This window comes from Budorcas taxicolor, chromosome 4 (assembly GCF_023091745.1).
Source record: "Budorcas taxicolor isolate Tak-1 chromosome 4, Takin1.1, whole genome shotgun sequence".
Lineage (NCBI taxonomy): Eukaryota > Metazoa > Chordata > Mammalia > Artiodactyla > Bovidae > Budorcas > Budorcas taxicolor.
The window spans coordinates 53,549,994-53,572,652 of record NC_068913.1 but is presented as its reverse complement, the minus strand read 5'-3'; the positions used below and the strand labels follow the sequence as shown (position 1 = coordinate 53,572,652).

The following is a 22,659-nucleotide window of genomic DNA, read 5'->3' as shown; positions in this document are numbered from 1 at the left end:
TCCAAAAAATCATGCCATGTTAGAGCTGGAAGGAGCATCAAAAACTTCTTCTGTGTATCAAAACAAAGCAAATAAAAATATTCTGAGATTTTATTATCCATAATAATAACATAATTATTCACTTCTTATGGGGAGTCTCCTGTGCCCTCTACCCTATCCTCTAGGACAGAATTAATGTTCTATTGTCTCTGCCTCTTACAATATGTTCATGCTTCTACAGTAAATATCGTCATGAACTATAACCATTTGTTTTTTTAATCATTTACTTTTGTGTTTGTGTCCCTTTCACACTTTAGTTCCTCGTGGTCAGAGACTGATTTTTATCTTTTTATTCCTAGTACTTAGTTATAAGCACAAACAGCTAGGCATCATGTAAGTATTTCAGTGATTAGTAGCCCCTAATTATTTGAACACTGAACAAGAATTGAAGAATGTCTTAATACTCTGGAGGCATCCACTTCTAGAACGGTAATAACCAGGTATTATTTAGAGCCTAGAGAGATTATGATTCAACTGTGTAGTGTATTTTGAACATATCATGGTTAATTTCTGACTTTTATTTGTCATTTGTAGTGGAAGCAAGCAATTTCTTCAACTGTTCTTGGAAAAGTGATAGTTCAACCAGATCAGAATTTCACAGGACTGATTGTTGGTGTTGTCTCAGTATCAATAATACTCTTACTGTTACTCGGGCTTTTCCTGTGGCTGAAAAAAAGGAAGCAAATTAAAGGTGCATAATTTTCCTTATTGTCTGTTTTAAAGGTGTTGCCTTAACAATACAATCATTACAGTTTAAAATTGTCGTAGATTCATGTGTGTGGTCTTATGCAATCCATAAAAGCCATGAGTTCTGGTCACCAGGTCAAAGTCTACTGGGACCCATGATAGCCAAATCTTTAACGAGGTCTTTCTCTCTCTTTTAAGATCTGGGCAGTGAATTAGTTCGCTATGATGCAAGAGTACACACTCCACATTTGGATAGGCTTGTCAGTGCCCGAAGTGTAAGCCCAACTACAGAAATGGTTTCCAATGAATCTGTAGACTACCGAGCTACTTTTCCAGAAGGTATACTTCAGTTTATTTTTCTGAAAAATACCTATACATACACCTCAGTGGGTTGTGGCAGTGTTGTTTATTTTTGGTTTTGCCTTTATATTTTTATAAAAATATAAAAGAAGTAATCACCTCTTCTTTGGCCAAAGAAGTATTTAATTTGACACAAAGTTACATGACTTATTTTTAAATGAACTCATATATGAGATTTTTTTAGTCTTTAACCTCTATTTTCACAAAAAAGTTCATTTTAAAAATCATTTGAGCAAAGGTAAGCTGTTTATCATCTGAGTGCAATGCTAAGAAACTGTGAAGCTCTCTTTAACAACCCAGGAAGAGTTAAGACACAAGACATATATATTGAAACAGAAGTTGGTACTGCTATATTTTTTTTTTACCTGCTGATCCTCAAACATTTAAATTATACCTTTAGCACTCCTTTGAAGGAGTCTCAATGAACTGTTAGCACCCAGTCTTTTATCCACAGCATCCCAGGACTTCAATATATTTTGAGTCTTAACCAGTGTGTGCTTAGTTGCTCAGTCATATCTGACCCTTTGTGACCCTATGAACTATAGCCCACCAGACTCCTCTGTCCATGGGATTTCTCAGGCAAGAATATTGGAGTGGGTTGCCATTTCCTTCTCCAGGGATCTTCCCAGGGATCAAACCCAGGTCTCCTGCTTCACCATCTGAGCCACCAGGAACCTTCAGTCATGCGTTTAAAAAGGAGAGTTAACGTTGGCCTAATAATCAGATTAACCACAGTATTTCACATTGTTTTATTTAAACTCTCCTGGTAAAAGCAGAATGTCTGTATTGTATCTGCTCCATTATCTTTAGAAGTTACAGGACATGAGTCAAGTACAAGCATTTTCCTGGTTGAATATTTACCATTGGACAAATAAAATGAGTCACAGATTATTGAGGATACTGCAGAACTTAGAAATTGCTCATCAAAACAAGTACAAGAGCAATGAGGCACATAACATTTTAATTTTTTCAACACTTATTGCCTCTTACTTTTTCAAGTTTATGTTAGTTCTACAGATGCCATTAATGTTGTCTTTTCCCACATGACTCCATTCACCTTTAAGAATCCAGGCCCTTAACGACATGGGAAAATCAAATCCAGTTTATAGTTTTGAAATGTAGAACTATTTATTATTTTTTATTCACATTTAATGGCTCTAGTTTGAGATCTTTAAAATTAACAAGTGACTTTTTTGAAGAAGTATACTTAATTTTCCTTCAGCCTCATTGCTCACCAGACCTCTGTCATCATTGCTAAGGAACTTGAGTTTCATCCTCATTCCTACAGTGAACCTACTCCTTGGAGACATGGAAAAGTAAAATAGGCAAAAGAAGGTTACCCAGAGAAGAATGAAGAAATGCACAGCCAGTATCTAATAAAGAGGCACTTAGAGAGCTTCTCTGTGTGTGTGTGTGGTGGGGACAGCCTCTTTATGAGTTTTCTGCAGACTTAGAATACACAGTGTGTCAAACCAGAATCACACTGGTGGTTTGTGCACATGTTTGAACTTAACAGAAAGATCAGTACAATTTCTGTGCCAGAGAACTTTTTCTTGTGCCTCATCAAGGATTTCCCTCCATCTCTGCACCTCTGAGAATATAACCCTAATCTTTAGGTGCAAAAGTTTGAGAAGTGAAGGCAGAGGAACTGAGTTTATAGTTTCCATCATCTGACTCATCTGCATTTCCCCCCTAGGAAAGATTTGGAAACCCTGACTCTGGGATTAAAGCAACAGACACCCAGCTAGGCTCCTTCCATCCCTCACCCATCCAACATCTCAAGCACTCCCCTAATGTTCTGTATCCTTTAAAGAAGGATGTAGAATGCATCTGTCTCATTTCTAGCTAATGATTACTATAACTTACAATTTTCATAACTGTAGGTGATCCCAAAGCTCTTCTGGAACCACTGCTGAGTTTACTGCTCTGGCCAAATTGATGTAGTAACCAAACTGTCCAATGTGGCAAACACTAAACATGTTTAAGTGGGTTTAAGAATAATCAGAGGTACCATCAACTTTCTTTTTATGCCGCTCTCTTAAGTTCTGATTTTCCGGATCATTTGCAAGCAAACAATATTTTCTTTTGGTGCTAATGAGGACCCTCCCCCCACATAGACCTCCCTTCTCTGTGTGTTATATACTAATACATTTCAATACCCAACCTAGTTTATCTTCAAGTCAGTTGCTTCCAATATAGCACCCTGTCCTTGACATATATGGATTCCCATTGGAAAGAGCAAAGCAACTGGTGCCTTCTCTGCCCTATTTGACATTAAGAAATGTGCTCTCAGCCCCACAATTTCCTACCTAGTAAAAGGGAACCTTGCCTGAGACTCGTTATAAAGATCAGCTTGTAAGGAATGCTGATCTGACCCCTTTCCAAGTGCCCTCAACTAAGCAGTGAGGATGGCGCTCTAACCCAGACCTTAGCTGCTCCCTCTAAACAATGATAATACGAGACCTGCTGCTACCACCACAGGATGGGAAACTTACCATGAATGTGGAAAGTTTTCATTCCTCAAAGTTTAACCATTACATATTTCTAGTTGTTTGTATGCATGTGTGTATGTGTGTGTGTGTGTGTGTGTGTGTGTGTGTGTGTGTATAGAGGGAGAGAGAGAGTATATATTTCATTATACATATTTTTCTTTGACTAGGAATCCACATACATTTTGAGCAATACTAATTAATTCCATTAATAAGTAGTAGTCTCTCAAAAGGCTTCTTTTTTCCTTTTCTTATAGTTTAGTTGAATTTTTGTGGAACAAGGCAGTTGCTTGACTACTTTTGCCACTTTTCATTCTTATGAGTATAGTATGTTAAAAAACAACCCTCAAGCTTGACTTTGCTATGTAAAAGAGAAATGTCTAAGGAAATGAAAAGGAAAAAACAAATTTTCAAAGTTACTCCTTAATGTAAGAAAATCAATAAATGTTTTTTACAAACGCATACCCATATCTTTTTCCAATTTACTATTTTATTAGATCAATTCCTTTGTAAAGGTTTTTCCTAGCCTCATTTAGTGATACAATAATTATTTCTTCACATTTAAATTTAAACTGTGATTTTGTTATTAATTCAGTTTGCTCCTCCTGTTGCAGTCCCCACTAATTGAGGTTTTGCTACTGTTTCTAATAATTTTGCTTAATCTTGCAGACCAGTTTCCTAATTCATCTCAGAATGGGTCATGCAGACAAGTGCAGTATCCTCTGACAGATCTATCCCCCATCTTAACTAGTGGGGACTCTGATATATCCAGTCCATTACTGCAAAATACCGTCCACATCGACCTCAGTGCTCTAAATCCAGAGCTGGTCCAGGCAGTTCAGCACGTAGTAATTGGGCCGAGCAGTCTGATTGTACATTTCAATGAAGTCATAGGAAGAGGTAAGTATTTCCACTCAGCTTTTTGTTAAACACAATTTTCCAGTAAGCATTTTATCTTCTGCCTTTGCAGATTAGGAATTAGACAATGGTGAAAGCAACTGACAGAGCAGTGATAACAAGTGCGCTTGATTTCTGTTCTGCAGAAATACAACCCTGCAAATCACATCCATGGGGATTTGCCCCTGTGCATGGAGACAACTTGATAATCTCCCAGACATCTTACTAATGAATCACATTCCTTCCTCACCTTTTTCATAATGACAACTATAATTTCTTGAAAGTGCCTTTTACTTCTGTCTAAAAATCATTCTATTAAATTCTAATATTTTTACTCATATCTCCTTCCAGTCTTTCTTTACCCTGAAAATATTGACTAACTCTATGAAGTCCTAGTTTATAGCAGTTTGTACACTGCTGGACAGCATCAGGAGACAGGGAATTTATAGCCTTCCCTTGATCTGAAGCAGTATACATCATCTCTACAATGCACTCCAATTTCTTTATACAAAGAGGAATGAATATTTGTATTAAGCCAGCCAAAGCAGCAATAACAGCTAGCATATACAGTACTGGAGGAAATATTGAGCAGGAAAAGAAACCAACCAGAAGCCAGGAAATGAACTCCACTGTTCCCTTTTTTTTCTCAAAAGCCTTTACCTTTAATACCAAATGGCCTCTGATCCTTTAATTCAGTATGTGCTGCAAGAGATAGCACAGACATCAGCCAGCATGATGCAGAGGAGGCTGAAGGGACAGTTGGCCTTATGTGTTCGCTAGGCCTTCCCATTTTCCTGTGATAGCATCAACACATTCCTCTATCATATACTCCAGATTTTAGTCCCTAGCATGCTCCCCTTCACAAATAGCAGCCTCACTGCTAACAGACATCTTTCACATCAGAGTAATACATAGTTCTTTCACCAGTCTATAAATCCCAGTAACTACCAGTTTTAGAATGTATGACTAAACTAATTATGTTCTAATTCTACATATTCTAAAATTAGTATTTTGTATTTTTATCATGAAAGGTGATAAAATGGCAGTTACCTCTTTTATAAAGTAGTAATATGAATGATTCTGTGAATACTACTGTTTATTTATATGCTTTCCCCAAGAGAATGTGAGCCCTGAAGAGTGTAGGTTTTATTTATTCATCTTTGCATTACAAGAGGGTAGACTAATGCCCAACACTCACATGCTAGGCACTCAGGGAGTCTTAGCTAGCTGGATGAATTTCTTAATGACTTACACAGCTATCAGACATTTGGCACCTCTGGGGAAAATTACTGCCACTGGATGAAAGGCTACCATTGGGAAAGTGATGTGGCTGAAACCAGAGAGAACTGGCTGAAATGACTCAGAGTGAATTTGCTTCATTCAGGCCATTGTCTTTCAGTTTCTGCCAGCCTGGATTACATATTAACCAGTGACTAATGGGGAAAATCCTTATTCTATAATGCTCATCTTATTTCTAATGGTGACATTTTTATTTCATTTCAGTTTATTGGAATATAGAGAGCTTATTTTATTGTAGTTCATGTGGATAAAACTTTGTTTTTATATTTAAAAGATATTTTTTGATTTAATAATAATATTCCTTATATGAGGCAGATGTTACTCCTGTTTTCACTGGTTCCACTGTTATTGAATACTTTATTATCTTAACCTCTAATAACAATTATATCACCTAAATATTTTACCATGTGTTAAATAATCATATTGCTTTTATCTTTGGGTAAAATATATCTACATATTTTATAAACACACACAAGTAGTGGTACTATTAATCAAAAGCATAAGAAACAATGTACTTTTTTGCCATGTAGGAAACAAAAAAGAAATGAAGATCATGAAAAGCTTAATAAATAATATTAAACAAATAAAACTAATGCAGCACTAACCAAGTTCCCTCTATCACGTAGGACATTTTGGTTGTGTATATCATGGAACTTTGTTGGACAACGATGATAAGAAAATTCACTGTGCTGTGAAATCCTTGAATAGTAAGTTGTATTTTATTTAACAGTGGAGTACACTTCTGTGGTTGCAGACTAATAAACAGTGCATAATAAAATGTTAATTTATACTTTCCCTTGTGGAAAAATCAGTAACTAGCTGGAACGATGGATCTAATCCTGAAATGTTTGATCAAAATTCTTATTGAAATATTTCCTCAGAAATTATCCCTCAGAGCTCTCATAAGTAAGAATGAAAGAGAAATGAGATTCTTGGATGAGCCTAAGTATCATTTAAATATGTTTGGCTTACAATATTTGTTTTGCAAGTGACATTTATGGAAACTATTGGAAGCATTTTGGCACATACAGTAGTAATGACTCATTGTACCCAGAGGCATTACTATAATTATTTCTTTAACCACAACTTCCATCAAAAAGATAAAAAATGAAATAAGTCAAACAAGAGAAAACAGCAGAAAATTGAAAAATTATAAATGTGGTAATACCTCATTTATCCACATTTTTGATGAATGAGATAATCCATTAATTAAATGAACTTCCTTAGCAAGTGATACTTACCCCCTTTTAATGCTAGAATATATGTATTTTTAGTATTATTTACTGTTGAGAAAAATCTGCTTAAAATGGAATGCATACTCTTTAAGAAGCAGGGAATGCTAGAGTTACTCAGTTTTCCCGGGTCTTTCCCATGTATGTGTGTCATTAAACTTTGTTTGAATTTTTTCCTGTTTAAAAAAAGAGAGAAGAAATATGGAATGCTTCCAAACATAAACTAAGACTGTGTTAATGACCCAGAGCCATAATTATGGCATGAATTACTATCTTGTACAACCCGCCGTACTCCTCATAGTAGAGTTTGCCTGGCTTCACGTTTGCTGACAGGTCTCACATGTCAAGTCAGTGTGGTTGCCTTTTCTACCCCCATTTCTAAGTTTCTGCTCATAGTTTGAGGCAGCCTAAAAAAATGTTAACAAGATACATTAGAAATTTATATTGGAACTAATGTTTTCAATGCATATGTGAAAGGTTTTCCTACAAGATATGTTATCAACAGAAATATTTCAGCCTTTTTGAACATAAATCTGCATGCTGAGCAGTGTTCTGTATGGTTCATTCTGTTGGAAGTCTAACCACAAGATAATTAAAGCAACAATTTATATGAAATCTAACTACAAACTGTGATGGATTAGTATAATTGTCAATAAATTTGCCTCAGTAAAGAGCACTACTGCCAGTTGTAGTAAGAAGTCCTATTGCCAAGAAATCTTTCTCTGTCCCTGGTGTATGTTGATCTCTATTTAGTCCAGATGGACGTCCAGGTCTTGGAATGCACTCCATTTGTAAAAGAGTATCATCACTGACACTGATACTAATCAGATTAATAAATTAAAGGTTGTTAACTCTTCATTAGTGCTGACTAATATCAGGCCCTTGGGATCTCTATTTGGAAACTATTATAACAAGAGTCTACTTAGATAGCATAGTCAACATTTGGTCTTCAGATCCTACTAGTCCAGGGACTGGAAAACTATGGCCTGCTGCCTGTTTTTGTAAACAGTTTTTCAAGACTCAGCCACTATTATCGGCCACTAGTGGCTGCCTTTGCACTGCAATGGCAAGAGTTATGTATTTGCAACAGAGACCATGTGGCTTAAAAAGCCAAAAATATTTACTATCTTGTCCTTTACAGAAAAGTTTGCCAACCCATGCCCTGCTAGACTCCTTCAAAAACAAGGGCAGGTGGTCACTCAAAAGTGCAGCACAGGTGATATCATTCACTCAGTTGTATTGTAAAAAACACTCTGAGGATGAGGCATCAGGGCAAGATGTAGTCCAATGGTTTTATATTCTGTGCTTCTCTCCCTGAACCTGATGAAGTAATCATTGTCCCTGTAATGAAGTTAATGTCTCCACTGCTGGCCTTCTCAGGAATCACTGACATAGGAGAAGTTTCCCAATTTCTGACTGAGGGAATCATCATGAAAGATTTTAGTCATCCCAATGTTCTCTCGCTTTTGGGAATCTGCCTTCGAAGTGAGGGGTCTCCACTGGTGGTCCTACCATACATGAAACACGGGGATCTTCGAAATTTCATTAGAAATGAGACTCATGTAAGTATATTGCCAAGCTTGCTAACTCATGAACTAGCCTTAAGCCAGCCAGCCTTCCAAAATGTGATATTTTGAACCTTTTTTAAATTTTTAGCCAAAGAAACCCATGTGAAACATTGACACCGTTCAAATGGACAGAGGCCCATTCAGTTCTCTGGTTTCTCAAAATCCTCTGTCCTAGTGGGAAGATAGTGATACGTAGAAGGGTTTCTGGGGACAGTGATTCTTACCTGCCCTGCAGGCAGCCTTGCTCTGCCATCCCCCAGATAGGTACACATCTTTCAATGCCTACTATACACCACAAAAAGCACCGCACAGGAGACGTAGAGCCAGAATGAGCCTCAGCCCAAAGGCAGCTTTAACCTTAGAAGGAAATACATTGACAATTAATTATGAATGAATCTCACTATTCTTCAAAGTTGCTGCCCACTCTTCCACCTCAGGACCTTTGCACTTCTTAGTCTCTCTACCTAGACTACTCTTCTCCAAAATATCCACATATCTCACTTGGTTATTAATTTCAGCTTTCTGCCCTAATGTCATCTTCAAAATAAAGCTTCCCTGACTTGTCTAAAATTGCAGCTGACCACTGCACTCTCATGCCTTCTTTCTTTCTCGTCTCCCCTGCTTTGTTTTTATCCATCACACCCTCATATGATACTGAGGCCTAAATTGTCCAAAACTGTGGCCATAAGCCACACATGAAATGTGACTAGTATAAATTGAGATTTGCTGTAAGTGTAGAATACATCCCAGGTTTTCAATATTTAGTATAAAAAAAAGAAGGTAAAATATCTCATCAGTAATTGTTTATACTGATTACATGTTAAAATGATATTATTTTGGATATGTGGGTTGAAAAACATACTGTGAAAATAATTTTTGCTTGTTTCTTTTTAATTCTTTAATGAGACTACTAGAAAAATTTCAACTACATATGTGGCTTGTCTCATATTTCTATTGAACAGTACTCTGCTAGGTAATAAATAAATGATAGTTGTGTATATGTATATATGTGTGTATATACACACACATACACACATATCTTATTAGAGTACAAGCACATGAGGGTAGGTAATTTTGTGTGTATATTGTTCACTACTGTGGCTCCAACACCTAAAATAGAGTTAAGTACATAGACTTTCAGGAGATATCTGCTAAATGAATGAGTTCAGGGTTACAAAAGAGATTCTTAGATGTTTCCAAATGACAGTTTTGTTAGTGACATTTATGCTAGTTCCAAAAAGGCTGAGCAAACAATGGCTAGACCAGGAGTAGGGAGGGAAGAAGTAGTCTCCAGAACTGAAGTCACAGATGGCCCCAGGCTGCTTTTTGGCTTCTGTGAACAGACCTCTTTAGACGTTATGGAGTAGCTTTACTCTTGATCAAAACAACTTCATAAACATGGGATCAGATTCTTAGAGAAATGAGCTCTAGGATAGTAAAGAAATATTTTGCATTCAGTCAAAAGAGAATACTCTGTAGCTCTGAATTTTTGCAAATAAGGTGAATTTACCTTACAAAGTACCATTGCCTTTATAGTCCAAGGAGTCTGTACTTATTACAGCCACTAACAGATATATCTTAAAGAGAGGCCGAAAACACAGGAAATGGCCTCTCTACATGCTGGGTGCATTAAGGGAGGCTGTAGCCCTCCTTATAGGGTCCCCACTGGCTGCCTCTTTAGCTCACAAACTTCACTGTGGCTGCTGAAGAAGAGTTATCCTGTTCCTGATGACCAGGTACTGCAGTGACATCTGGGTGACTTCAGATACAGTTCTTATAGTTACTAAAGCCATTATGCTGTCCATCCAAGTTTGTGGGTTGAACATATGGAGAATGAGATCTCCTATTTTCTGTGTGGGTTCAGGCCACTGTTGCTTCAGTACCAGTAGGAGGGCCTCTAATATGATTGATTTCACTACAGCATAAGCTTTGGAGTCTTAACAGATATAGGCTAAAATCCTAACTCCACAACTTACCATCTTAGAGGTTTAGAGTGATTTATTTCTCTCAGAGCTTCTTGTATTAACCATGTATTTCTGGAGACCTGCTGACCCTGGAAGGACTGCTTTCCCCACTTCCCACAGGACTGGCAAATTCCCAGAGGTATTAAGCAGCTCACCTTCAGAGAGCATGCCTTTCATCACTAAACCAACCACTCCAGAGCCCATACCCCAACCACCTCCTTTAAAGGGTGCCAATACCCTGGGCCACCATCTACCTGCCCTCATCACTTCAAGACCAGTTACCAGACTTCTAAAGCCAGTCCTTACACCCCAGACCCACTGAAATTATTCAAACCAGCTGATTCCAAGCTGCTTCCTCTGCCTCGCCCGTTCCTTCCCACAGAAATCACCATAAAGGCTCTTTCCCCTTGTTTCCTCTGCCTCCTAACCAACCCTGGTGCTTCCCTGTGTGGCCTTCCATGACATGCCATGCCTCCTCCTCTTGGGAATTGTGAGTAACAGTCTTTTTGATGGCCTTCGTTCCCATCTGCTGGCTGTACCATACCTGAATAATAATAAACTCCACATTTTAAAACAACTCCAGTTCCCCATCTGGAAAATGGACAGAAGTGAGGGTATAAGGATTACCCAAAATTTATAAAAAACCTCTAACATGGTATTTTGCAACTAACAGATACTAAGTAAATGATGATTATCAACAGGAAACAAATTAGTATTTGAAATAGGTAATTCTTTGCTGTTAATAAGAAATTGATAAGGTAATTCTTATCAATATTTCAGAATTCTAAAACCATAGCTAGAACAGTAAATGCTTATTAGTTTATGGGTTTCCAATTCTCTTTGATTACAGAACCCAACTGTAAAAGATCTTATTGGCTTTGGTCTTCAAGTAGCCAAAGGCATGGAATATCTTGCAAGCAAAAAGTTTGTCCACAGAGACTTGGCTGCAAGAAACTGTATGTAAGTATAAGAATCTCTGTGCCTGCAGTCCAAATTAAGTGACAGGGAGGAACCTGTTGCCCACTCTTCAAGGCTAGTGAGGATGTTTTCTCTTCTCATGTAAAAGTCCTTTATTTTCGTCACAGTTCTAAATCGATGTGTAAGCACTGGGTATGTAGGTGGAGCTTTCAGGCTTTATCAAACAGAATTTAAAAGGAATTCCCCAGAGGGGGGTCTTAAACAGCTGTTGTGCGCTCTAGCTTTTCTTTTTCCTTCCCGCCCATAGCCCCCAGTGTTGTGGTTTCACACTGCATTAGTGTTTGGAAGGGACAATTCGATCTGCAGCATTTTACAGTGAAACAGAAAGGGGCTGGTAACACAAATACCAACATATTGTAACTTCCCAAGAGTGGATTTGAAGTCAGCCTGCAGAAACCCTACCAAAAATGGTATTTGAGAATGAATATACAAAGAGGTTTATTTGTGTCTGGCTGCCTGGGCTGTATAATACAACAGTCAACAGTTTGTAATTGATTCAGTGCTTTCCCTTCCGTAGCACTGATTCATGACTTAATGGCATGTGTGAATGAAAGAACTGTGCTATTAATTTTCTACCTTGGTTTTGGTCAATGTGACAACATAAAAGCCATCTTAAACAAAGCATACATAGCCTCAGATAGAAGAATTGATTTTCCTGGAACCTTGATGTTTTCCTAGATGCTTTACTGTGTATCTGTTTTCTCTATTACCTCACTGATAAAAAGAATTGTATGTACTAGCCTAGCCCTTTGAGAAGGAAAAAATGAAATAACAGTCCCCTGTCATATCTCCCCCATAAAACTAAGTATTGCTAATAAGTTGACAAGTGGTAATTACTGATTGCTTTGGGTAGTCAGTTGGCATACTCAATTTAGCAACCAAAGAAAGCTGGGAGGGTGGCCAATTTTGCTACTTCTCCAGATCTACATTAAAGCAAAAAAGATTTTCTTATGCCACATCATTCACAATCTCTTCCCTTGGCCTGTTGAATTTGAAATGTAAATGTCAAGCATTTTTATTCAAGGATTCCATTGTGATTTAGCGCTAGTCAATACAGGCCAGATGAAGCCCTTCCTGCAGAAATTACGGATTTCAAATACTGAAGCTGCTTGTTCTAATCAGTAGAGATTCAGAATCACTGTAAATTATTCTCTTTTAGCCACTGGTAATAATTTTTCTTTTTTCTGTAGGCTGGATGAAAAATTCACCGTCAAGGTTGCTGATTTTGGTCTTGCCAGAGACGTGTATGATAAGGAATACTATAGCGTACACAACAAAACAGGTGCAAAACTGCCAGTGAAATGGATGGCTTTAGAAAGCCTGCAGACTCAGAAATTTACCACCAAGTCAGATGTGGTAATGTATTCATCACCTCAACCTCCTCTTTACTTTCATATCCAACTTTTTTAGTAATTTTATGGGAACTTAATTTTTTTTTAAGAGAAATCTTCACCACCATAATTTCAGCTTTTTTAATAAGTAAAAACGGACTTGATTGTCTAACAAGTACCCATACTATGGCCTCATAAATTCATTCATTTATTCAAAAAATGTTTGAATAAATGTCCAGCAGAACAGCATATTAGGTCCTTGGGAACCAGGTGTAAGCCCTGCCCTCCAGGAGCTTTGTTCAGCAGGAGAGGGACGCCTGTTCATCACTAACTCACACAAAGTAGACTGGGATTAATCTAGTCACTCTTAACTCAAGGGCAGAAAAATTCTACCTAGAGAAACCTGGAAGCTGTCTCTGAGGCATATCTAGCAGTGAAGACATTATCCCTTTGCCTAGCCCCCCTTTATCTGCAAAGGTCATCCTCCTCTCACAGAACAAGCATCTGAGGGCGTGCAACAGAGCTCTGAGGGTGGGGAAGACACTCACCTGGGCAGCCAAATCTACCATAGTGCCCTTTCACCTCGTGGAGAAGGTGATTCTTGAAATGGGCTTTAAAGTAAGGATGACGGAATGGACAGTGAAATAAAAAATGCCAGTCCAGGTGAGATAAAGGGGCAGAAAAGTATACACTTCTTTAAAGTTCTAAGCAAACAATAAGCAGTGGTGATTTGGCAAAAATAGCAGGCACAGAGGGAAGTTATGAGAATAAATTGAGAAAAATATTTTCATAGTAGATCATAGAGATCCTTGGAAAGCAAACCAGGGAGTCTGGAATTTATTCTCTGGCCATGTGGAAACATTAAAATGTAATCAGATTACACTATAGCCTTTCTTCGTTCTGTAAAATGTTTTGAGAGGAGTAGACACAGGAAGACAAAGTGAGAGGTAGACTATGAAATAACATACTGTGAAAACAGAAAAGATGGAAGAGAAGGCATCTCAGAGGTAGAAACAACAGTATTTAGCAAGAAATTGATGAAAGTCATAGCTGAGCGAAGTTGTATACTGGTGCAGTTACAATTATGTGAGATAGAGGCACAAAAGCCAGTTTCAGAGGAAAAATATCAATCGTGCCTTGCACATGCTGAGTTTGACTTGGGAGTAGGACATACAGGCAGAAGTGTCTTTCATGCACCTGGAAGTGTGGATCTGCAGCTTGTGCAAACAGTTTGGTTGTCTGAACACCATACACTGGGTGGCTTACACAGCAGACATTTACTTTTCACAGTTCTAGTGGCTGAAAGTGGGAAATGGGGATTCCAGTGTGGTCAAATTCTGGTGATGCAAGCACATGGTCACCTTCTCACTATGCCTTGTGCTGGGGAGAGAGCAAGAGTAAGCTCTCTGGGTCTCGTCTTATAAGGACACTAATCCCATCCTCATGACCTCATATAAACCTAATTTTCTCCCAAAGGCTCCCCCTCTAAATACCATCACACTGGGGGTTAGAGTTTCAACATATGAATTTTGAAAAGGATGGTGCACAATTCAGTCCATAGCAGAGGTCATGGCTGGAAATAGACTTTTGAGACTCCAATACAATTATTCAGAGGAACATACATACATGCCATGAAGGAGAAAAGCAGAGAGGTGGGAGACCCAGAGGAAGAGAAAGTGTCATGAAGAAATGGGGTGTGGTCAGCAGAGGCTCCTGCTACTCAGAGCACAAGAAGGGTCTTGGAACCTGAATGATTTGGTCTGGAGTGTGCAGAGGAGCCTGGGTGTTGAATGGAATATTCTATTTGCCTTTCATAAATCAAGAGGATTATGATATGTGGAGGTAGGAAAATAGCAATGTCTCAGTCCTTGAGGATAACAACCAAAAACAAGAAAAGCATTAACTAGTGACATTAGCAAACAAGGTGGGAAGAAAATAGCATTAATGGAGGACATAGATTGCAAAAGAGAAAGGATTGGCAGCTATTAAGATGTAACAAAGGATGGGGATCTGCGTTCGGCTTTGGGAGGTGAGAAGTTGTATACCTTCCTCCCTGAGAGTCAGCAAGAGAGAGAGGTGTGGCCTCTATTGGGAAGAGTTTTGAAGACGTTGTGGTCTTTAAGTGAAAGCAGAGTTTCAGTTCCTGAGGAAGTGGAGGAGTCATTAGAGAATAAGCTGAGGGTGACTGAGAGCCTGTTTTCAGTGAACACGTGTATCACAGGACATAGTGGAGGAATGGGACTTCAGGGTGGTTAAGATTGGTAAGTAGATGTGATAGTCCATGCTAGAGCTTATTTGGATTTTTATCCTGAAAGATTGTGAAAAAGAGGAAATAAAAAGGTGCTAGAGAGGTAGGCTGAGAAAACATTAGTGATGGTGACAGGTAAAGGCATCAGGTAAGGAGAATTAACCCATCCTGAAAGCATGTACATTTCATCTAGACTTGACTACCGCTAGGAAGGAGAACCAATAGAACTCAATAAGAAGACAAAATAACCCATTTTTTAAAAATAGGCAGAAGATTTGAATAGACATTTTACCAAGGAGATGTATGAATACCTAGCTAATAAGCACATGAAAACATATGCCCACACAAAGACTTGCTCATGAATGCTCACAGCAGTGTTATTCATAGTAGTCAAAAAACCAGGAGCAATTTTGATGTCCATCAACTGGGAAATGGGGATATAAAGCATAGTATAACTATACAACAGAATAATGCTATTCAGTAATGAGAAAGAACCACTGATGCATGCTACAATGTGGATAAACCTCAAAAACATTATGTCAGGTGAAAGAAGGCAGACTCAAAATTATTACACATTGAGTAATTCCATTTATATGAAATTTCTAGAAAGGGGCAAAAAATTGGGACAGAAAACAGATCAGTGGTTGCCTGGGGCTGAGGGTAGAAGCAAAGATTGACTACCAACAGGCATGAGGGAAGTTTCTGGGATGTTGGAATTGATCTAAAACTGAATTGTGATGATAGCTGCACTACTATATATAAACATCATTGACTATATACTTACAGTTGGCAAATTTTATGACATATAAATCATACCTCAGCAAAGTTATTAAGACAAGTCTGATGAAATTTTGGATGCTCAAGGCAAGAGTTGGGATTCTGAGCTTTTTGATGGTCCTGTACCACTCACCACTATCTCCACAAAAATACACATGCACGGCAAGGAATTCAGCACTTCTTGTGAAACAACTGTCACTCAGATACTTAGGAAATTTACACAGGCTTCTATAGATTCAAAGTGCTGTGTCTTTCTCCCTCTCATTGAAAGACTCTATACTGCACTATATAAAGGGTGAACCTGAGTAGTCCATACCACGCTGCTTTGACAAATTGTTATTGATTGGATGTTTATTGATGGATTTATACATTTGCATAAGGTTTTCATTTCTAGGACAGCACAATCTTTTGAATGTTGACATGGAACATATCCAAGCACCTGTAATAAATTGTATTATGTTGAGACCTACAGACAAAAACTTGCCTGTTTGTAGAACAGTCTACTTTCTCACAAATGCCCAGATGCAGTTCAGCTAAAATCTGAATACCCTTGAAACCCTTTCCAACAACTGAAGTATCTGCTATACATGCAATTACTCATATCCAGTATTGCATAGTGTTTGTGCTTAGTACAAGTGCTTTCACTGAAGTCAGTACTGACTTCTTCGTTCAACCAACTGGCTTTCTCATCCTGCTTCATCATTCTGCTGCATTTAATATCGTCAGCTGTCCTTCTCTTGAAATTTCCTTCTCCTTTGTTTTCAGGGCCACTGTACCATCCTGTTTTCCCCCTGCTTTTAGACTGTGTTTTCTTTACCTTGACAGCTTCTCTTTCTTCTCTCACAGCTTACATACAACTGTCCCCCAGGATTTTGGTCTTAAGGGATCAGCCTCCCTCAACAGTTTCAACCATTCCCATCAACAGTCACCTTTGCATCTCTCTTACTAGATGTTTTCATCAGCAACACACATTTACTGAGTTCAAAGTCTAGTTCTTTCCTGCCAACTGTCGATGCCTCACTTCTTTATTTCTATTAATGGTATCACCATTGTGCAATATACCAATTCTTCATCCTTTCTATTGTGCAGTTCTTTAGGTTTTAAAGATTGCATCAGTTGTATGACACCACAACCAGGATATGAAACAGCTCTATCATCCCAGAAAATTTCCTTACACCTCTTGATGGTATAACCTGCCCTAACCCTAAAACCTGGAAACCACTGGTCCATTTTCTCTCTGTAGTTTTACCTTTTCTGGAATGTTCTATAAATGGAATCATACAGTAGATAGCCTCTGAGTCTGTCTCCTTCACATAGCATAATGCATTTGAGAGGATCAATAATATCAATGTATCCATGGTTATTCTATTATTATGATAAAAAACATAAAGTTGACTATCTTAACCATTTTAAGTGTACTGTACAGTACAGTTGACTATGTGCACAGTGCTATGCAACTGATTTCTAGAACTTCCAAAACTGAAACTCTATATCCACTGAAGAGCTCCCCATTTCTCCCTTCCCCAGCATCTCTGGCAACCACCATTCTACTTTCTAAGAGTTTGACTATTTTAGATACTTCATTATAAGTGGAATCATATAGTATTTGTCTTTTTGTAACTGGTTTATTTCACATAAGTAGGCTTGCTGGATCATATGTATTCTATTTTCTAGTATTTTTAAAACTGGGTTTTTTTATTTTATTTTTAAGAGTTCATTATGTATTCTGGTTATAGGTACATGTTATCAGATATGTGTTCTTACAAATAATACTTTTTAGTCTGTGGCTTGCATTTTTAATTGTATCTTTCAAAGAGCAGAAGTTTTCAGTTTTACTGAAAAGATTATCAACCTACCAGTTGCTAAATTTTATCAATTAATCCATTTTTAAATCAGTTATGCTTTTTTATAAGGGTATTATATCTCAGTTTACTTTTTTAATTTATTTTTTATTGAAGGATAATTGCTTTTTTGAATGCTCAAATTTGGCTTTATCTATTTGATTGCTGCAGCAATGTACCTATCACTTTTTATAGCTTATAACAGTCTCTTACCTCTAATAACTGCTTTCAGCTGTGTCTTTAGTAAAATTAGACAGAGTTTCTTCAGATGAGCTCACTGCTGGTGCTCAGATATTCAGAAAGCCTTGATCATTCACACAATAAGCATGAATGACTGTGCTCTCCTGTCTTGAAGCTATAACTGACTTGCTTCCATCAATGCACAGGCATCGTACACCTCCCCAACCCCTTTGTCTCTCTCTCTCTCTCCTTCTGTATCCCTCCCTCACATGCCCCACCCCTACTCTCTCTTCTTGGTCAGTATCAGTCTCTTCCTTCACTTCCCCACCCCCTACCATCCAGTCAGTCCAAGCTGTTAAGGGGAGTTTGGAATGCAGACTGTTCATGAAACTGCCTCCCTCTCACCTCTCCTGTCCCATGATTTCTCTAATCCTCCTCTGATACCAGTTGTCTAAGTCCTACAATTCCTTGGGTTTCCCTGTTGGCTCAGCTGGGTAGAGAATCCACCTGCAATGTGGGAGACCTGGGTTCAATCCCTGGGTTGGGAAGATCCCCTAGAGAAGGGAAAGGCTACCCAGTCCAGTATTATGGCCTGGAGAATTCCATGGACTGTATAGTGCTTAGGGTCCCAAAGAGTTGAATACTACTGAGCAACTTTCACTATAATTCCTTACAGGACCAAATTTATCCATCTCCCTTGTTTTTGCAAATTTGCCTCCAGACCTCCTATAACCTAGGCTGTCAGTTGGGGAGACCTGATCACACACTCGGAGAAGGCAATGGCACCCCACTCCAGTACTCTTGCCTGGAGAATCCCATGGACGGAGGAGCCTGGTGGGCTGCAGTCCATGGGGTCGATCACACACTAGTAATCAGCCTCTCAGAACTTCAGTTCCTCATTCTTGAAACATCTACAAAATCGAATACATTACAGACTTGTTATAAGGATTAAATAAGACAATTTTTTTTAAAAGGCATGATGCCCACCCCTGCCAAGCTGATTTGATGACACATGCTCTCTTCCACCGCTCTAATTCGGGAGAGCAAATTAGAGAGTTCGCTCTCCCAGCAGAGTTTAGTCTCTCCCGGGAGAGAGAGAGTTCAGTCTCATAAGGTTCCATGTTGCCAGTATTCAGTAGCAGCCCTCACCTGCCCTGTTCAAAAGTGTCCTAACTGGTCTCTGTATTGTGGATGAGCTTCCCCTGTTTGTTTTAAGCAGTGTTTACAGATGGAATCTCCTGGAGCTCAACCCCAGTCACGTCCCATTGATTTCAGTTTAACCCATGATTAACATTCAAAAACACAGTCCCCTTTCAACCTTATTCAAAAACACGGTCCCCTTTCAACCTTATCTGTCCTTCATCCCTTCATCTGCTCCACACATCAAGCAGAGTGACCTGTTGTCCTTATGGTTCAAAAAAACATGTTTGAATGTCTTACCCTTTACCCCTGGGCCCACTGCCTTCATCCAGAATACTCTTTCTGCCCTCACAATACATGTATCTACGGAACAAACACTCGCTGTTCCTCAGGACCCACTATACTGTCACTTTCTTCCTGAAGCCTCTCTTAGTTACCCCACTGTTATCCCTTTGCCTTTTCACAACATCTGTACCTCTTTTCTACAATTGCTCTATATTGCAGTTATAGATCTTATTGTTCTACGTGGCAGTTAATTACATAACTAATTGCATGATTCTCTTAACCCTGTTAAATCAGCCTCAGGGCCTGTCCAGTAACTTGGACAGTAACCTACCTATGCATCATCAAAGGTCAGTGTGTGCTAAATCACGTTTGTCGTATCCAACTCTTTGTGACCCTATGGACTGTAGCCCACCAGGCTCCTCTGTCCATGGGATTCTCCAGGCAAGAATACTAGAGTGGGTTGCCATTTCCTTCTCCAGGGGATCTTCCCAACGCAGGGACTGAACCTGCATATGTCTCCTGCATCGGCAGGCCAGTTCTTTACCTCTAGTGCCACGCCACGTGGGAAGCCCTCAAGGGTAAATAGATACTTGTTAAATTGATTTAATTCTAACGCAAATTATGGGACTTAACACAGTGGTGTCATCAGAAGTGACTCAGAAGATTTTGAGGCTTTGAAAACTTTGAAAGGCTCCAGAAGACAGCAAATGTATCTAGTACCCTGCCCCGCCTCCCCTGACCCACCCACCCAAGGACTTTGTTTTCTCTATTTGGATCAAGGAAGTCAGTGGCCTTAAAGCATTCTTGAACTTGGGCAAAAGGAAAAAGTCATTCATGGAGATTTGTATCAGCAACTACAATGTCGACCTGCTTGCTTCCTTTCAGAAAAACGTGCTTTAGTCTCCTTGCTGAGTTATGAGCTACACTTGCATCTCAGTTTTATGTTTTCCTTCTCTTCATGTCTGCGCTGTATTCTCTTTCCCCTCCAAGCTTCTTCTTCCTCAGGGCCCCATTTCTGCCCCTATGTGCTGCTGTGTGCAAGTGTCTTGGAAGTGTTGTGAGAGAACTGATTTCCTGGGTCCTCTGCCCGGGGGGTGACCCACACATGTTGACTTACTCTCACTGTGTCATTCTCACCTTGGCACATGTCCAGGGTGAGATAACATGCATGACCTGATCTATTCCAAGGAGAGTGCTCTAAATCAAGAAACTGCATATTTAGTGAAGTTTGGTAGACCAAGCAAAACCCAAGAGTCATGAACTCTGAAATGTTTATCCCTGTGTGAATTCAGATTTATTGAGGAATTTTTAGCAAATCAGTCAACCTCTCTGTGTCCTTGTGATCATCCTATAAAGTACTGTTACAGCTGTTTTATATTAATTTCCTCCTATAACATTTTCAAAATATAGTTATTTTATTGAAATTCATTTTCATTCAAGAGCCTTGATGCTAAGCAGTCTTATTACTTCTGATTTTTAATATAGATTTTTACTTTTACTGACTTAGACCTTTTAACATTAAATTTTAGATATGGTTACATTTCTTAAGGAGTGTTTCCATTCATTTGGAAATCCCACAGATTTAAATTTTGGAAGCTTTGTCTTCTCTTTTTTTACTAATAGTCTAAAACTGTAATGAAGCCATTGAATAAAGAAGGATAGAAACATGTTAATGCTTTGACTCCATAGGAAAGAGCTTGGAAAATGCACTGTGCTAACTACTGATGAAGTTGTAATCCTCATGTGGACTTCAGGCATCCTTTTTGAAAACTTTACATTTACTTGTAATCTAAATTCTAATTCTGGCTTAAACAAGTCATAAACTTATAAGTTACTAGTTGTCTTCAAAGAAAACTTTGCCTAAAACAGCAATAGTATTGAATACTAAACCAAGTTTTATTATGAAGACCTACTGATCACCTTTCATATTTGTGCGGCCACTCTTCCCTTACCTGGATTCTCCCTTCCCTTGTTTGACCAGTGGTCCTTTGGCGTCCTCCTCTGGGAACTGATGACAAGAGGAGCACCACCTTATCCTGACGTCAACACCTTTGACATAACAGTTTACTTGTTGCAAGGAAGAAGGCTCCTACAACCTGAATACTGCCCAGACCCCTTGTAAGTAAGAATTCCAGCAGCATCTTCTGTAGCTCTTATGTTCTTTACTTTTGCAGAAGTGCTTGTCTTCAGAGTCCTCACAGCATTGTATCCTTTTTGAAACAGGTATGAAGTGATGCTGAAATGCTGGCACCCTAAAGCTGAATTGCGCCCATCCTTTTCTGAACTGGTCTCCAGGATAGCCGCGATATTCTCCGCTTTCATTGGGGAGCACTATGTCCATGTGAATGCTACTTACGTGAACGTCAGATGTGTCGCCCCGTATCCTTCTCTGTTGTCATCACAAGAGAATGTCAGTGGCGAGGATGATGATGACACATGATGGATGGAGGCACCTGTGCCACCGAGTCCCCTTCTGAGAAGCCTCACTGAACTGCCTGAACAACAGTCCACCCTTTGTCCAACGTTCTTTTCACTGCCTGGCCACTGAAAGGCCACCAGGTACTTTTTGCTTTTGCCAAGATTGCACTATTATAGGACCTTATATTGTTATTAAAATGACTGGATTCTACAGAATTTCTCATCTGACAAAGCATCAGAGCAAGCAGCTTGGTCTCGCAGGCCAGTAACCAACAGCAATCCTGCAGCTGTGATAATGCTTCTGTCACATTCAGGCCAAAACCCAAATGCTGGGTTGAAATTTTTTAAAATCAAGATCCCACTTGATTTCATATGGGGAACTGAAGCAATGCATTTTGAAGACTTCTTAATGACAGAAAATTCAAAAGAAATGGTAATGTCCCAACCGAGCATGGCAGCCCTGGGACCAAACCACTCATTTAGAATTAAAATGTTTCAAAGAACTTATGTGTTGTATGAAAAACACATTTTTTTATTACCGATGTTGTCATTTGCCCATTAGGTAGACATTCCCTTTTAAATTTTTGTCTACACATTCCTTTTATTGGAGAACTATCCATAATCAATACAGTCAACATTTCAAAACAGCAGGACATGAAATATGTTTATAACTTTATAGGAATATTTACATATTGTACATAAACAACATTAAGGTTTTCATAAAATAGCTTAGTCACAATGAAATATTTGCCATTTAAAAATCAACTGTTTAAGAATGATACTTTGCTAATCTGGATGTGGACACTTATTTTTAATGACAACTCTGAAAATAAAACAAGTAATTTGTGATGACGGTTGTTTTTAAAGGTAACTCAGCATGTTTTTAAAGCAGAATACCTCTGACTAAAAGCATTATTGGTTCCTAT

At 38.7% G+C, this 22,659-nt stretch overlaps 1 protein-coding gene across 1 annotated transcript in view; it reads left to right on the top strand.

Moving 5' to 3' along the window:
• MET (MET proto-oncogene, receptor tyrosine kinase) overlaps nucleotides 1-22,381 on the top strand; it is a 113,563-nt gene extending 91,182 nt beyond the window's left edge. The window contains exons 13-21 of the mRNA XM_052638579.1: nucleotides 574-730; nucleotides 925-1,065; nucleotides 4,245-4,475; nucleotides 6,398-6,478; nucleotides 8,384-8,565; nucleotides 11,386-11,495; nucleotides 12,704-12,869; nucleotides 21,297-21,433; nucleotides 21,539-22,381. Coding sequence (XP_052494539.1) covers nucleotides 574-730; nucleotides 925-1,065; nucleotides 4,245-4,475; nucleotides 6,398-6,478; nucleotides 8,384-8,565; nucleotides 11,386-11,495; nucleotides 12,704-12,869; nucleotides 21,297-21,433; nucleotides 21,539-21,755 — 1,422 coding nt within the window. The 3' untranslated portion in view covers nucleotides 21,756-22,381. The remainder of the gene's footprint in view (nucleotides 1-573; nucleotides 731-924; nucleotides 1,066-4,244; nucleotides 4,476-6,397; nucleotides 6,479-8,383; nucleotides 8,566-11,385; nucleotides 11,496-12,703; nucleotides 12,870-21,296; nucleotides 21,434-21,538) is intronic.
• Nucleotides 22,382-22,659: the final 278 nt, after the last annotated feature.